This window comes from Hemicordylus capensis, chromosome 2 (genome assembly GCF_027244095.1).
Source record: "Hemicordylus capensis ecotype Gifberg chromosome 2, rHemCap1.1.pri, whole genome shotgun sequence".
NCBI lineage: Eukaryota > Metazoa > Chordata > Lepidosauria > Squamata > Cordylidae > Hemicordylus > Hemicordylus capensis.
Window position 1 is genome coordinate 232,812,707 of NC_069658.1, and position 15,269 is coordinate 232,827,975.

Genomic DNA, 15,269 nt, shown 5'->3' on the forward strand with positions numbered 1-15,269 from the left:
CCTCCCATAGGGTATAATGGGGGTTTCAGCAGCACCATAACTCCACTTGGGGGGCACCGAGGTGGCCCAGAGTGATTGGTAGTGTAGTGAACATAGGGTGCCAACCACCCCCATACCCACAAGCCCATGGGGTACTGGGTTTTGTTGTTTCTGTGGTATTCCGAGTGTGGCACTCCTAAGAGGCACCCACAGGCAGAAATGAGCACTGTCTGTCCCCATTTTCCCATAGGGTGGGTGCAGCACACATCAACAACAACAGCAGAGCTTTGCAATGGCAACCCTACCAAGTGCTAGTCTGTGGTGTATTTCTTGACTGCTGGATCCTTTGCTGCTGATGGTTGATCCTAAAAGACAGAAGCTATCCACCACTTCAGTGTCTTGATTATCCATTCTGAGGCTGATTGCTGTACCCATTGTCATTAGTTTAGTCTTCTTTACATTTAGTCGTAGTCCCAATATTTCAGTGTGCTTTTTGACTTTCATTACAAGAGCTTGCAGATAATCTGCATTCTCAGCTATCAGAGTGGTGTCATCAGCATAGCGCAGGTTATTGATGTTTCTTCCTCCAACTTTAAAACCATGCTCATCTTCTTCCAGTCCAGCTTATCTCATATAAATTGAATAAAGGAGAACGTATACAGCCTTGTCTTACTCCTTTGCTGATCTGGAACTAGTCTGTTTCACCATGTTCTGTCTGGACTGTGGCTTCCTGTTCTGTGTATAGGTTTCTCAGGAGAACAATGAGGTGTTCTGGGACGCCCATTTTCCTGAGGATATTCCACAACTTGACATGATCGATGCAATCAAAGGCTCTTCTGTAGTCAATAAAGCACATATTGACTTCTTTCTGGTATTCTTTGGCTTTCTCAATTATCCAGCGTGCATCAGCAATGATGTCTCTTGTTCCTTGGCCTTTTCTGAAACCAGCTTGAACATCCGGCATTTCCCTTTCCACATAGGGCTCTAATCTGCGTTGGATGATCCTGAGCATTATTTTGCTAGCATATGAAATTAAGAATATTGTGCAATGGTTTGTGCAATCTAAGTCTCCTTTCTTTGGTAAGGGTATGTAGACTGACCTCTTCCCATTTGTTGGCCACTGTGTCATTCTCCAAATTTCCTGGCATAGTTTGGTTAGAGCCTTGACTAATTCTTCTTCTGTTGCTTGCCATATTTCTGTAGCAATTCCATCTATTCCTGTAGCCTTCTGACTTGTACAGAATGTTAAAAAGTCCTGGAAAATGTCACATTGGTCCTTTTTTGGACATGTATATTTCTTTCAAACTTGATTAAAATGGCTGATATACTCTGTTCAGGCTTGCCTAAGAAAGGTGCCTTTCAGAGGTTTGGTGAAGATTTGAGCAGCAATTCAAATGTTATTAAGGTTTTCCTGCCCCATTAAAACCAATGGCTAATGAAGTTATACAGAGCATGGCCAGTTTAACTGAGGCCAAAATGCTGACACATTTGCCAGTATTCTGACATTGAAGGGAAGCCAGCTAGTGGATTGTTTTGCAAGTACAATTCCTATACCATTAGTTATGGAATGTGAATGATCAGGGAACACAGGGATGGGAGACATGGAATGAGCAGTGGGGAAAGTCAGGTGGCTATTTAGAGCAGTGTGAAGCTACTAATCAGTGGCTACTAGTCTGAGGGCTATAGGCCACCACCTCCAGCCTAAGAGGCAAGATACCTCTAAGGACAAGTTGCAGGGGAACAATAACAGGAGAGAGAGTATGCTGTTGCCTGAGGGCTTCCTAGAGGCATCTGGTGGGCTACTGTGTGAAAAGGATGCTGGACTAGATAGGCCTTAAGCAGGGCTGTTCTTATGTTCTTATGAGGGAGAAGCATTGATGGTTTGAAGGGTATTTGGAATGAATACAGAGAGAGAGAGAAATACATGCAAACAGAAAAACAAGCACACACACACACACGCAGCACATAGGAAGCTGCCATATACTAAGTCAGACCATTGGTCTATCTAGCTCAGTATTGTCTTCGCAGACTGGCAGCAGCTTCTCCAAGACTGCAGGCAGAAATCTCTCTCAGCCCTGTCTTGGAGAAGCCAGGGAGGGAACTTGAAACCTTCTGCTCTTCCCAGAGCGGCTTCATCCCCTGAGGGGAATATCTTGCAGTGCTCACACATCAAGTCTCCCATTCATATGCAACCAGGGCAGACCCTGCTTAGCTATGGGGGCAAGTCATGCTTGCTGCCACAAGACCAGCTCTCCTCTCTAATGTGCACAAATGTGCATGCAACACAAACATGTCCCCACACAGAAACATGTGTATGCAACCATGCCTGCACATGTGCATAATTCAAACACACATCTGCATGCACAGACATGCACCTGCGCAACCAAACGTGCCTGTGCACATGTACGCACAATCACTCATATGTGCACACAAATACACATAGCCCAGACAGAAGCATGTGCGCACAAAAACACATACAGGAACACAAACATGCACACACAGTCCCACAGACATTCATTCACACACAATCACAAAACATAAAGACATATGCATGCACACATGCAAATAATTAGCTGTGTAGATGTGTAAAAGTGAGAAGTTACAAGATTGTGTAACTTGATTGGGTTACAGATTGTGTAACTCTGTGTCCACCAGGGCTCAGTCAGTCTGCAAAGGACTGCAGCATCCTCTCCTCTGTCAGGCCAGCAGTGACTCCCTTACATTTCTTCAGAATTACCTCAGGCTTCTCTCAGTTGACAAAGTCCTGGTGCACATCCCCCATTGTCAGAATGCTGACAGGAAAACTGCACTTGACCTCTGCCATAAGGCGGTTTCGTCAACTTCAGTGGAGTGAGCCACTTTAATTACAGCTATTTTATTAAAGAAAAACACCATGGAGGGCAAGCTGTGATACCGCACAACATCCTTACTGATCATGTGGCACATGTGTTAAGGCATCAGCCTTGCTCAACTTCCTGGCTTGGTGGCGCTTTCGCCAAAATGAGATTGCCTTTGTGGAGCCTCTTGTCTCCTGGGGCAGCTCTTGCCCTTCTGTCGCTGGAGGTCTGCTTGGGTGAGTAGTGCATGCAGGGGCAAAAAGTCGCTAAGTGCTGGGGTAGAGTGGAAGAGAGCAGGATTTTCACCCAGTTTAATGCAAGACGGTACCCTGCTGCCTACTAAGATCCTCACGGAGAGATATCTGGGTCCCCAGATCTTATTGGACTTCAACTCCCATAATCCCCAACCAAAGGCCACTGAGGCTGGGGATTATAAGAGTTGAAGTCCAGTGACATCTGGGAACCCAACGTTAAGAATCCCTGGCCTTAACTCTGGTCTTAAACTGGCAGGGTTTTTTTTGACTATCTTAAAAAAGAAGAAGAAGAATTTACAAGCATTTTAGTGATTTCTTAGGGAAGATAATTGTTTTCGAAGTAGTCTAGAAAATTGACTTAGCACTATTATAATTCTGGGCTGTATCGCTCATTCTCTCCCTGCTCCAACTGAAAGTTGGAGAAGCAGTTTAACATAGACATTTTTTAAAAGAGCAGACTGTGTTCTCAACAGCACAGTGTTTACTCAGAAGTTATTCCCACTATGTTTTTACTCCCAGGAACGTGTGCATAGGACTGCAGCTAAGCATTCAGTATTGGGGGGGTATATAAATATGTTAAATAAATAAATATGTCTTGGCAGGTGGAAAGAGCAGGCGTGATTTCAGAAAGTGATGGATTAAGGATGAGCAACAACATTCAGGGAACCAGGAGATGTTTTAAACTACACCAAAGATGGCTTGTTTTGTTTCTTTTTTCAAGCTGCACTTTTCAAGTGTCAGAGCAGAAGCAGGGAGGTGGAAGGCTGAAGAAGTTTAATAAATCAGGTGTGCATGACAACAGATTTTGTTTTTAAAGACAATCTCAGCTGGGAGATAGGGCCAGTGGAGAAGGGCATGGGCAGGTACAGACCAGTGACGTGGCTACAAATTCAGAAGTGCGGGTGTTCTCCATGACAACAAACCCCATGGCAATGCCCACCCCAACAGCCGGGGGTGGGAGGGGACCACCCTGTAGAACTGCTAAAAGCTTAGTTTCTTCTCCACATGCATTTCAGTTTGGGAAGTAACAGAAGTAAGTGGCAAAAACTCCTCCAACTGGAAGTATCCTTCATTTCATTTTAGATTTTACATTCTTAGCAATATGACATTCTAGGAGTCTCTTCCAGTGATTAGACAAATCTGGGACTTAGGGCCACTCCATGCCACTGACAGCCGTCCAACTCTCAAAGTCAGTGCAAAGCTGGAACTAATCACTGCATAAGATACCATCCAATATCCATATTTCCTAAATAATAAGTCTGTTAAGAGCCTGGCCCTTAACACAACATAAAGGGTTTTCTTGTTAAAGGGATATTACTCAATGATGCCTTAATGTTTTATATTACATGTTAAATATTTTAAATTATTTTAACAGCTTGTTTTATTTTCCTTTTGTTGTGTTTCTTTTTGTGAACCGCCTAGAGCCTTTGGAGTCAGGTGGTATACAAATTAAATAAATATTATAATATAGTTGCATTTATTGTCATCACAACAAATATTTCTGTTCTCCTTATCCATGTTGACTGTCTTTTGCAAAGCACCCCAGCAGCTTACCAGTTTACAAGGTTCACAGCCTCACCATCAAATTTAATTTAATTTAATTTAATTTTGATTGATTGATAGATATACCATCCCTCCAAAAATGGCTCAGGGCGGTTTACAACACATAAAAACAATTAAAATCAATTAACAGTTAAAATCAAAACTAAATCAATAAATCAAAATAAAACCTGTTTGGAAAACTGTCAGACTGGGTTTCCTTTTAGCTTGGCTAACCAGTAATTTTTAAAAAGTGAGCGGTAACTAGAATTTTTGATGCAGTATTTTGGAGCCAGTTCCCATTGAATTCAATGGGGCATACTCTCAGGGAAGGAGGTATTGGATTGCTGGCTTTGCCCCCCCTCCCCGGAAAAAGTCCTTTGGATGCCCATGCAGTCATGCTTTCTTTCTAGCCTCTGCTCTGACACTTCACTTTCCCCTTCTATTGCACCTGGAGGGGAAAATACATGACTTCCCACCCTCCACTCACCACTGCTCTGATCATAGTGTTGTTGTAGGAATGCCAGGTCCTTTCTGAGCTTCTCCTCAAACATTTGAGCAGTCTCGCTGCACATCCTCCAGAAGCGCTGATCTGAATCTGCAACCTTCTTCACCCAGGGCACTTCAGTCAAACATGCCCTCCTGTTGCTGTCATAGCGAACCATAAACTGGTCATCCAAATACCCCAAAATAAGGAACTCGGGCATTTCCTGGATGGGCTCTGACAGCAGTGTGAAAAATGCACTCAGGGAACGTGAGGAGGAGCCTGCAAGGGAAGAGAGGACAGCAGTTAGGAAGTCTGAAGTGGAGGGTGCTCCAAACCCAGGTACAATCCCCCACTCACCCATGATCCTGCCTTCTCCATGAAGTCAGGAAAGAGGTCCCATTCCACACCATTCCACAGAACCACCCATTAGATTATGGGAAAGGTGTCTAAGAGCCTTTTCAGTTGTGGTCCCCCAACTTTGGAACGCTCTCCCGGAAGAGCTTCGCCAAGTTCCCTCCCTCTGCATTTTTTAAAAAATGAACAATATATCTTTTTAGAGGGAAATGTAGGGGGCAAGAAATGTAGAGTGAAAGAATCTTACATTCATGGCTAAGATGGGAATTTGGAAAACTGAGTTGTGCAGCTGTTTCCAAGCTAAAGACAACAAGAGGAGAGGCTGTTTACTCCCCCACTCCCTCTTCTGCCTACTCACACCCCACCCCACCACCACCTTTTCTCCTCAGGAACAATCTGGCTAAAGTGAGCAGGTGTGAAATTGACATTAGGATACCATCTATCTTCCTATCTGTAGAAATTCTAAACAAATTTCCTTGGACAAACCCATCAAAGAACTTCATATGGAAGATGGACCGTAAAGGGACAGTTTCCCAAAGAAATTGAGTCTGTCTGTGCTTCCCTATTTGGATGCAGAAAGTGCTGTTATAAAGGGCGGGGAGAGGTTTCATGTCTGCTTTTCACCTTCTGCTCTTCATAACTTATCCATCTTTCTACAGAGTCTATTATACATGACACTTATTGAGCAGGCAATTCTGAGTTTAAAATTTCCTTCTAGAATGAATAGTGCAAAGGGAAAATTTGAGAAGCAACAGAAGGTTGGTGGTGGGAGAGGGGTCAGGTGAAACAACATGACAGGAGTGCCTGTGCAGTATAGGCCAAACAGTCACCAGGAGATCTGAGATTTCCCATATTTTTCTAAGTTCAGGGCTTCTGCAGAGGCAGGGGTGAACAGAATAAAGATTACAGCTGTGGGGGTGCTTTTTGGTTCAGGGAAAATGTTAACCTCTTTCTCTGCACCAGTTTCCTGACTGAAGTTGCCATCAAACCTAATGTTTGCTCCATGCAGGGAAACACACAAGTACTCAAAGGGCAGGGTCAGAACCACCATTGTGCGAACAGGTTCAAAGAACCTGGGCCGCAAATGAAAAAGGCCGCCAAAGCCCGCAGCGGGGCATAGCTCTGGCTACTGAGAGCCCCAAGCAAGCATCCATTTTAGGCAACATTTGCTGCCTGACAGGCTTTATTTCTCTTTCTCTCCCTCACTGGAAGGAGAAAAAGGGAAATAAAGGCTGTCAGGCAGCAAAAATGGAAAGAGGGAGAGCTCCGCTCGGGCTCTCTGGAGCCTGTGTTTGCTGGCTAGATGCATTTATTTCCCTTCCTCTCTCTCACTGGAAATGAACTCCGGAGAGCTCGCATACAGGTATAAGCAGCAGATAAAACATTTTAAAGTCTCTCTAAAAATATGTGTCTGTATCTGTTTGGTTTTTTTTAAATGCTGAGGGAGGGAGTGTAGCGAAAATCTTCCTGAAGGGTGTTCCAAAGTTGGGCCACAACAGAAAAGGCCCTGTCTCTAGTGTCCACCAACCGGATATCCATTAGTGCCAGAAAAAAAGATTTTATCTGACTCAAGCTGCCCTTTTTCTGTTCTGTTACTTACTTACTTATTAAAAGACTAGTATTTTTAAGCCCGTTATAATAACGGGCGCTAGCCTTTTTTTCTTCCTTTTTTCTTCCTTCCGACCGGCCGCCCGCCCTCCCAGCTGTTGTTTGCTCCAAACCCCCCCCACCTTTAAGGGATAAAACGGCCAATGAAAATGACCCCTCGGCTGTCACCGCCAACCAACCACCCTCCCTCCCAGCTGCCGAGACCTCCTTACCCTTAGAAGACCTCTACATCCCCAGGCCACGTCCTTCGGCCAAACACATTAGCTATTTAGCGAAGGAGAGAGGAGCTCGCATGCAGAGCTCCTCACTCCTTAAAGCCTCTTCCCGTACTGGCGCTTTGGTCACAAAGGACACCTATTGCGTCGTTTGCACCCTAAGCGCCAGTTTGGGAAGAGCCTTTAAAGAGAGAGAAGCTCTGCATGCGAGCTCCTCTCTCCTTGTCTAAATAGCAAATGTGTTCGGGCGAAGGACGTGGCCTGGGGATGTAGAGGTCTTCTAAGGGTAAGGAGGTCTCAGCAGCTGGGAGGGAGGGTGGGCGGGCGGTTGGCGGCGACAGCCACGGGGGCATTTACATGGGCCGTTTTGGCCCTTAATCATGGGGGGGGTTTTAAGAAAGGTGGACTCGGGGAGCTGGGAGGGTGGGTGGGCGGCGGCGGCAGCCGCGGGGGGAATTACATGGGTCTATTTGTCCCCTAATCTTCAACAACATGGCCGCCCGTGTCTGGGCGGCCGTATCTTTTTCGGCAGTTCTGAGCATGTGCTCCGCGCATGCTCAGAACTGCCGAAAAACACACGGGCGCATGGGATCACACTGAAGCCTTTTATTATATAGGATTGAATATATCGCCCAATCCACAGACTCAGGGTGGTGTACAAAGCAAGAACAGCATCCAAGATTTAAAAAGAGAGAAAGCGAGAGAGATTTAAAGGGCAAACACCTGGCGGAAAATAAACATCTTCAACAAGATAAGAACATAAGAACAGCCCTGCTGGATCAGGCCCAAGGCCCATCTAGTCCAGCTTCCCAGTGGCCCCCCAGATGCCACTGGAAGCCTACAGCAGGAGTTGAGGGCAGGCCCTATCTCCTGCTGTTACTCCCCTGCAACTGGTACTCAGAGGTCTTAGAGGATGAAAGGGAGGAGGCAGACCGAATCTGGTGGGGGAAGATAATTCCAAATTGAAGGGGTGGCAACAGAGAAAGGAGATAAAGAGAAGCCCATTTCCCCTTCCCCTCCACAATGTCCATCACTAAGGCCAGTAATTTGTCAAGCCTCCATTGTCTGGTTCTCACTTCTACTTTTTAGACAAGCTCCTAGAATCCAAACAAAATATGTCACAGCCCACACTGAGGGAATAAAAGTACTCTAAGAAGAGGTGACCGAGATTGAGACCTTAGTTGTCATGAAAGAAAAAGATAAATGCTCCCTCCTTCGGCACCCAGCCAAGAATCAAGCACCCCCTGACCCAATATGCCTAGTTTTTGTTTAAAAAAACCAACAACAAACCCCTCCTCCTTTCAGCCTTGGGTCGGTTTTGCCTGTCTAAATGCTTCCCACCTATTGCTCAGCTCAGTCTGAGAACATAGGAAGCTGCCTCTACTGAATCAGACCAGTTTCATCTAGCACAGTAATATTGCCTACCCAGACTGGCAGCAGCTCCTCCAAGGTTACAGTCAGGAATCTCTCTCAGCCCTATCTTGGAAATGCCAGGGAGGGAACTTGAGACTTTCCACATGCAAGCATGCAGATGCTCTTCCCAGAGCGGCCCCATCCCCTGAGGGGAATATCTCACCGTGCTTATACATGTAGTCCCCCATTCAAATGCAAACCAGGGCAGACCCTGCTTAGCAAAGAAATCCCCTTCTCTGGCAGCTGCAGTACCAGAACTTAATCCAGTGTTTTTTTAAACCTAGCTCTTAAAAAGGGGGGGGGGTAAAAGGAGTTCCTTCCAACATCCATCTATCCCCCCATATCGTTTTGCTCACACACACCCGGCCCCCGCAAAAAAAAAAAAAAAAAAAAAAAAAAAGCTTTTTACCCCCTTGCGTGCAAGCAGCCCCTTCAGCTGGGTGCAATTTCTATCCTGATTCCCGCCCGTGCACTTTCTTCAAATAAGGGGACACCTGTAGAACGCCGCCCCAGCCACTTACCAGAGCAGCCCCCCAGCACCAGGGGCAAGAGGCACCACCAGGGAGGGACCCCCATCTGGACGGAGCGGACAACGCAACGCCACCTGCAACCAGAAGGGCCCGGCTGAACAGACGCCGCTGGCGAGGTGGCGGGCGGGGGGGTTGGAGTGCCCGAGGGAGATGCGTGCCAGGGAGATGGCGCAGACCAATCGAAAAAGGAGGCTGGGCGTTGGGTGGTCACTAAACAGAAGGCGAGACGAAATGTTTTTTTGTTGGAGAAACTTGGCGCGAGAAACGGGAGGAGGGTCATGGGAATCGAGCGAAATCCATAGGCTCCGCTAACGAGAGGCATACGCAGACATCTCACTCTGCGGAGAAAGTGAAGGAGTCTAGAGAGGGCTGCCACATTTTCAGCTTGGCACAGAAGAATCCCCACCGCGCTTCCCCCGCCCCCCCGACTTCTTTTTTTTTTTAAGCAAAACGCCAAGCCCGCAATTGACTTGAGTGCGCGCGTGAGTAGCTAGCTACCCCGCCTCCAGCAGCGGCCGCCCGGTGCAAACAGCAGCAGGCGGAGCAAGAGAGGGTGGTAAAAGAGCCACCCGCAAGTGAAGCTCCTTCCCTCTGCCACTCCCCACCCCGGCTGCCTCCTCTTGCTTGAATCAGATTCTGGGTTACGGGCCCCTATTTCACACGAGTATACCCCCTCATGTTCTGGCAAGACCTGACCAGACGAACAGCTGCCTATGCATCAGGGGTTAACACAGGGCAGAGGAGAGGTGGTCCGGCCAGAGCGGGGTGGGATTTGGGAACAAGCCTCACCTGCAACTTGTTTATTCTATCCCACTCATAGACCTAGGAAGCTGCCATATACCACATCAGAGCATTGGTCCATCTAGCTCAGTTTGTCTACACAGGGATTCTCAACGTTGGGCCCCCAGATGCTTTTGGACTTAAACTCCCATAATCCCCAGCCCCAGTGGCCTTTGGTTGGGGATTATGGGAGCTGGAGTCCAATAACATCTGGGGACCCAACGTTGAGAATCCCTAGATGGGCAGCGGCTTCTCCAAGGTTACAGGCAGGACCTGTCTCTCTGGGCCCTATCTTGGAGAGGCCAGGGAGGGAACTTGGAACCTTCCACATGCAGATGCTCTTCCCAGAGCGGCCCAATCCCATAAGAGGTATATCGTAAAGTGCTCACACATGCCTCACCCATTCAAATGCAAACCAGGGCAAAGGGACAATTCATGCTTGCTACTAGGGATGTGCACTGATTTGCTTCGGCACCATCCCAAGGGCTGTGAGGGGTTCCCTTAAGAGGAGGCGGGCAGGGCCGACCTGTCCCTCCTGGAAGCCTGTGCTGAAAGCGGCAGCCCGTGCCACTGGCACCTTTAAACAACCCCACCACAGGGATATGCACAGAACAGACAACAAAAGGTGGTGGGGGATATCTCCAAGGACGGGGAAGGTGCTCTTGCCCCTCCTGTTGCATTGCCCACACTGGCGCTGCCTTTTAAAATGGTCCAGTGTGGCAGCAGCATAACTCCTTGCCACCCCATGCCTCCTCAGATCGGAAGTGCCTGGTGCGCGTACGCACGTCACGCCATGCGCGCGAGCAAGCACCATGTGCACCAGGCGCTTCTGGTCATTTCCAGTTTGAGGAGGCACGGGGCGGCAAGGAGTTACGCTGCCGCCCTGCTGGACCATTTTAAAAGGCAGCGCGGGCAAGAGAAATGCGGTGGGTGGAGGAAATGAAATGCGGTGGGTAGGAAGAGCACCCTACCCCATCCTTAAAGATATCCCCCCTCTCCACCTGCAAACTGGCAGAACCACCAGACCTTTGAACCGGTTCGGAGGGCCTCCAAACCAGTTCCGTGCAAATCCCTAACGGGATGCTCCCACCAGCATCCCTTGCATGGTATCCACACCACCAGTTTAAAGGAGACAGTGGCTGCCACTTTCATGGGGATGCTTTTCTGAGAACAGTGGCGCAGGGGGCAGCTTCCAGGAGGAACACATGACTGGCCCGCCTCCTTTTAAAGGACCCCCTCACCCCACATCGAAATGTTATGGCTATAGGGAGCCGAATCATTTCAGCACCTCCTCAAAGAGGTGCCGTAATTATTCGGGCACATCCCTACTTGCTACCACAAGACCATCTTCCCCAGCCACTGGCAGTGGAAGCCAGGTCTACCCATGGCTTCTGGCAATGCAGCATTTGGGGTAGCCCATGAATCTAGGGGTTCTCACCTGTGGTACTCCAGCTGTTGTTGAACTACAACTCCTATCATCCCCCGCTACAATGTATCATGACTGGGATGACTGGGGATGATGGGAACTGAAATTGAGCAACATCTGGAGTACCACCAGTTGGGAACCCCTGGTCCAGGACAGGGTGGTAAAAACTAATTAAAAGCCTGGGTGAACAAATATCTAATTAAAAGCCTGGGTGAACAAATGAGTCTTGACTGCCCTTTTAAAAGTTGTGAGAGATGGGGAGGCTCTTATTTCAGCAGGAAGTGTGTTCCAAAGCCTTGGGGCAGCAATGGAGAAGGCCCATCCCTAAGTAACCACCAGATGAGCTGGTGGCAACTGGCAACTGCAGACGGCTGTTGTAGCCTTGCCTCATAAGAAAGGTGCTCTAAGTCCCCGGTCATCTTGGTTGCCCTCTTCTGCACCTTTTCCAGTTCTACAATGTCCTTTTTAAGATGTTGTGTCCAGAATTGTACGCAGTACTCCAGGTGTGGCCGCACCATAGTTTTGTATAAGGGCATTATAATATTAGCCGTTTTATTTTCAATCCCCTTCCTAATAATCCCTAGCATGAAATTGGCCCTTTTCACAGCTGCCGCACATAGAATCAACACTTTCAATGAGCTGTCCACCACGACCCCAAGATCCCTCTCCTGGTCAGTCACCGACAGCTCAGATCCCATCAGCGTATACTAGGGATGTACACGGAACCATCGGGGCGGCAGCGTACCTCCCTGCCGCCCCATTGCCCCTGTTTTCCAGATATTGTTGGATTCTAGCCCTAACAGAAAAGCTGTTCTACAACCTTTTTGATTTTAAGCGCCAGCAATCTGGTTCCATCTCGGTTCAAGTGCAGCCCGTCCCTTTTGTACTGACCTTAATTGCCCCAAAATGTGGCCCAATGCCTAACAAATCTAAACCCCTCCTCTCAGCACCAACGCCTCATCCACGCATTGAACCCCCTCAGCTCTGTCTGTCTCATGTGGAACAGGTAGCATTTCTGAGAATGCTACCTTGGGGGTCCTGGACTTCAATACACTACCGAGCAGCCTAAATTTGGCTTCCAGGACCTCCCGACTGCATTTCCCCACATCGTTGGTGCCGACGTGCAGCACGACAGCTGTCTCCTCCCCAGCACTGCCCAGGAGCCTATCTAGACACTGCGTCATGTCCGCAACCTTCGCGCCAGGCAGGCAAGTCACCGTGCGGTCAACACACGAGTCACAAAGCCATCTCTCTATAACTCTAATGATCGAATCGCCCACTACAAGGAGCCCCCCCCAAGAGTATCCCCTGTGTGAGAGGATATGGGCTCATCTTCCACAGAAGGGGTCCCTTCTAAAAAGAGCATTTCCCTCTTCCTCAGACCGATGTCTTCCTTGCCCAAGACCTTCATTCTCCCTGACTCCACCACACCCCTGCCAGAGCAGGCAGGGCCGGTTTGGGTCTCTGCTCAGGCGTGGAGACCTCTAAAATGACCTCCACACATGCACAGAGGCCGGAACCAGCCCTGCCTGCTCCAGTCGGGTGGAAAGAGTTGCTGCCCCACCACCACCAGCCGTGACTGCAGTGGCTGCTGCAGCTGCAAGCACTTTTAAGGTAAAACTTTACTTCCCTCCTGCCCCAACTAGTTTTAGGAAAGCCCTCTGCTCCTTCCCCTTCACTGGTAAATCCAATAAGGATTTACCAGTAAAGCTCAGAGCCCCACTTGAACCAGCTTGATTCAAACCAAACTGGGCCCAGCTGCCAGCTCGAGTGTCTATGGAATCGGGCTGGACCTGGTTCAAATCTGGTTCGATGAGGGCCAAGATGGGTTTTCTGGTTTTGTGCACGTCCCTATTCAGGTAAATACAGTGTGTCCAGTATGTCCATGTACAGCTGTACAAGGGAACTCCAAGGGGTTCTACTCCACCCACCCACCCACCCCTTTGCAGGTTGGCACTCTCAAGTTTTCCCCTCCTGCCAGCCTTTGTACAGTGGTCTGAGCAGGTGGATTCTAGAGGCTGATGATGCCTTGGATTAAAAAGCCTAGGGAGGCTGAGATGCAGCAGGTGACAGGCACCTGTGGGGTTGGACTTGCATGGGGGCAGGGGGCCGAGCAAAAAGAGCAAAAGACACCCTACCTAAGGTGATGACCCCTCAGCCTCTCAACGTCCCCTTATTTGGTGCAGGCAAAGTTCAGATGACGGTAGATCCTTCCCTCCAAGCTCCCCTCCAGTGACTGTTGCTGGTGTCTATCTTAGGTTTCTTTTTAGACTGTGAGCCCTTTGGGGACAGGGATCCATCTTATTTATCTCTTATTTCTCTGTGTAAACCGCCTTGAACCATTTTTGGAAGAGCAGAATAGAAATCTAATAAATACATAATATAGTAATAATAGTAGTAATAATAAAGCAGGGTTGAACCAATGGATGCCCCGCTCCCCAGCATTTCTGTACCTTGCCTGACTGCATGAGCAAAGAAGGAAGAGACAAAAGGGGAAAAGGAAGCATCAGGCAGGAAGAGAAGAAACTTGTTTTAAAATAGAAAAGTGTGTGGATCTGCAGGGAAGGGAGCTGACTCAGCAGAGTGGGCAGCAGAGAGGGGGAAGGAGAGCAAGAATAGCTCCTTCTCCTGGCTGAGAGCACAATGATGGCTTCCTTGCATCTGGAGGCCCTATAGTACTCCTTGCCAAATAAAGGAGAGAGCAAGACAGACAGACAGACAGACAGTGTGGTGCAGTGGTTAGAGTGTTGGACTAGGACCGGGGAGACCCGAGTTCAAATCCCCATTCAGCCATGAAACTCACTGGGTGACTCTGGGCCAGTCACATATCTTGCGGGGACAAACATAACTCTGGGCTCCTTGAAGGAAGAGCGGGATATAAATGTAATAAATAAATAAAAATAAAGAAGGGGCTCAGCGAAGATGCTTGCATGGAGTTACAGCAGCAGGAACAGGAGGGGTTGTGTCTCACTGTTTGCTGAAAACATCAGCAAGTGGGGAGAGGGATCATACACCCGCTGTAAGATTGGGGAGGGGTTGATTGTGCCATATGGGGGGGGTGTACACTATGCATGCCCACCAGTCAGAAAGAAAGAGAGGGAGAGGGAATGAATGGCTGCAGTCGTGTGTGTAATTGTTTTAAAGGTTTTTAATTGTACCTGTTTTTCAGGATTTTTAAATGGTTTTATTGTTTGATTGTTTTATGGTATTTTATAATTTTTAATTGTTGATTGCTTTTAACTGGTTTTTGTTTTATTGTAAACTGTCCTGAGCCAATTTTGGAAGGGCGGTATACAAATTGAATAAATAATAATAACAAACACAAGATGCATGCCCGCCAGTCAGAAAGAAAGAGGGAGAGGGAATGAATGGCTGCAGAGTGTGGTGTGTTTGTGTGTGTGTTTGTGTGTGTCCGAGTGTGTGTGTGTGTGTGTGTGTGTGAATGAATGGCTGCAGAGTGTGGTGTGTGTGTATGTGTGTGTAATTGTATTAAAGGGTTTTAATTGTACCTGTTTTTCAGGATTTTTAAATGGTTTTATTGTTTGATTGTTTTATGGTATTTTATAATTTTTAATTGTTGATTGCTTTTAACCGGTTTTTGTTTTATTGTAAACCACCCTGAGCCAATTTTGGAAGGGCAGTATAAAAATTGAATAAATAATAACACACACACACACACACACACACACACACACGATGCATGCCCGCCAGTCAGAAAGAAATCTACCCAGAAGGAACAGAGCAGGTTTGTGGTTGACGGTGGTGGGGGCAGCAAGGAGAAAAGGCTGAGGGAAGAGGGCAGGTGAAGCCGCAAGGAGGGGAGGAGCGAGGTGCCCGAGAGAGTAGT

At 47.9% G+C, this 15,269-nt stretch overlaps 1 protein-coding gene across 1 annotated transcript in view; it reads right to left on the bottom strand.

Moving 5' to 3' along the window:
• The window catches only part of LOC128347720 (major histocompatibility complex class I-related gene protein-like), a 28,492-nt gene extending 18,877 nt beyond the window's left edge, over positions 1-9,615 (bottom strand). The window contains exons 1-2 of the mRNA XM_053302740.1: positions 9,208-9,615; positions 5,100-5,375 (exon numbers count right to left, since the gene is read on the bottom strand). Coding sequence (XP_053158715.1) covers positions 5,100-5,375; positions 9,208-9,538 — 607 coding nt within the window. The 5' untranslated portion in view covers positions 9,539-9,615. The remainder of the gene's footprint in view (positions 1-5,099; positions 5,376-9,207) is intronic.
• Between the last annotated feature and the right edge of the window lie 5,654 nt (positions 9,616-15,269).